This window comes from Arachis ipaensis, chromosome B06 (assembly GCF_000816755.2).
Source record: "Arachis ipaensis cultivar K30076 chromosome B06, Araip1.1, whole genome shotgun sequence".
Classification (NCBI taxonomy): Eukaryota; Viridiplantae; Streptophyta; class Magnoliopsida; order Fabales; family Fabaceae; genus Arachis; species Arachis ipaensis.
In genome coordinates this window covers 13,226,239-13,227,476 of record NC_029790.2, presented here as the reverse complement: position 1 = coordinate 13,227,476, position 1,238 = coordinate 13,226,239, and the positions used below count along the sequence as shown (strand labels likewise).

The window sequence follows — 1,238 nt, the reverse complement described above, 5'->3', positions numbered from 1 at the left end:
CCACCTCTTGTGCAGAAAAAAGTAAATGAAAATGTATGAAAAAAATATAACAAAACCAAAGACATTAAATGAAGGAGGGGAAAAGAATGAAATCCGATCCCATAGGTTGTTGGATATATAACAAGTGGCAGCCTCTTATTGAATGGAATTAATGTGGAGCCGGGTATCCAATAGCCATCACATATCAATTCTTTTTTCTTTTTCTTTTTCTTAATGTTTACTTGCCCAACACAAGAGCCTTTTTCTTCTATAAATATCACACCAATAACTCTCTTCTCTCAAGCATTAATTTATATTACTTGCCCTTTCTCTCAGGTCTCTCATATTCATAATAATATATCTTTCTTGTATATTCTTAATTTGTTAGTTGTTACTAAATTGTTACTACTCTTTATTAGTTTTTATTCTGGTACGGTTGATCATATATAATAATAAGAAGCTAAGTTATATATATATACGATGTTGAAGAAAGTAGTGAATTGTTTGGCGTGTAATAATGAAGAAGATAAGAGGATAAGAGGGAGAGTGGTGTTGATGAAGAAGAATGTGTTGGACTTCAACGACTTCACTGCTTCAATTCTTGATCGTGTTCATGAGTTTGTGGGACAGCGCGTTTCTCTTCAACTCATAAGTGCCACTAACGTTAATCCTGGTCAGTATCATAATCATCATTTTTCTGAAATATATATATTTGTTTTTGAGGATAACGTAGTATAGGGTTTAATTAGGATCCTCTACCACTAACCTCTATTATTATCATTTCCACTTTATTTGGTTCTACTATCTTTTATTCTTCTTAACCAGTGATGGATCGAATCATCAATGTGGGGGTATTTGATTCTGAAGCTGCCAAGTTATGATTTTTTTTTTTTTGTGAAAACTTAGGTGCAGTCGACTTCACATGAAGTTGATAATTGAGAGCCGTTAAATAATTTGACTAATTTAACTAAATTTTCATCTAACGGCTCTCAGCTATCAACTTCACGTGAGGTCTACTGCATCTAAGTTTTTACCATTTTTTTTACAAAGGCATTGTTGCTTTCTTCACCCCAAGCAAGAAGCCAAGATTTACTAGCTATAACAATGTGGAAATTCCATGTGTTATAACATCTATACTAAATATACACCAAAATTAATTACTAACTAATATAAAATATACGTTTGAATATAAAATACACATTAAAAATAAATTAAATAATAAATATATAATAATTAATTTTAATAACTGATTTTGTTAT

At 30.7% G+C, this 1,238-nt stretch overlaps 1 protein-coding gene across 1 annotated transcript in view; it reads left to right on the top strand.

Annotated features, from left to right (window-relative positions):
* Positions 282-1,238, top strand: part of LOC107645896 (probable linoleate 9S-lipoxygenase 5) — a 6,872-nt gene continuing 5,915 nt past the window's right edge. Inside the window, exon 1 of the mRNA XM_016350033.2 lies at positions 282-652. Within this exon, the coding sequence (XP_016205519.1) occupies positions 460-652 (193 nt within the window). The 5' untranslated portion in view covers positions 282-459. The remainder of the gene's footprint in view (positions 653-1,238) is intronic.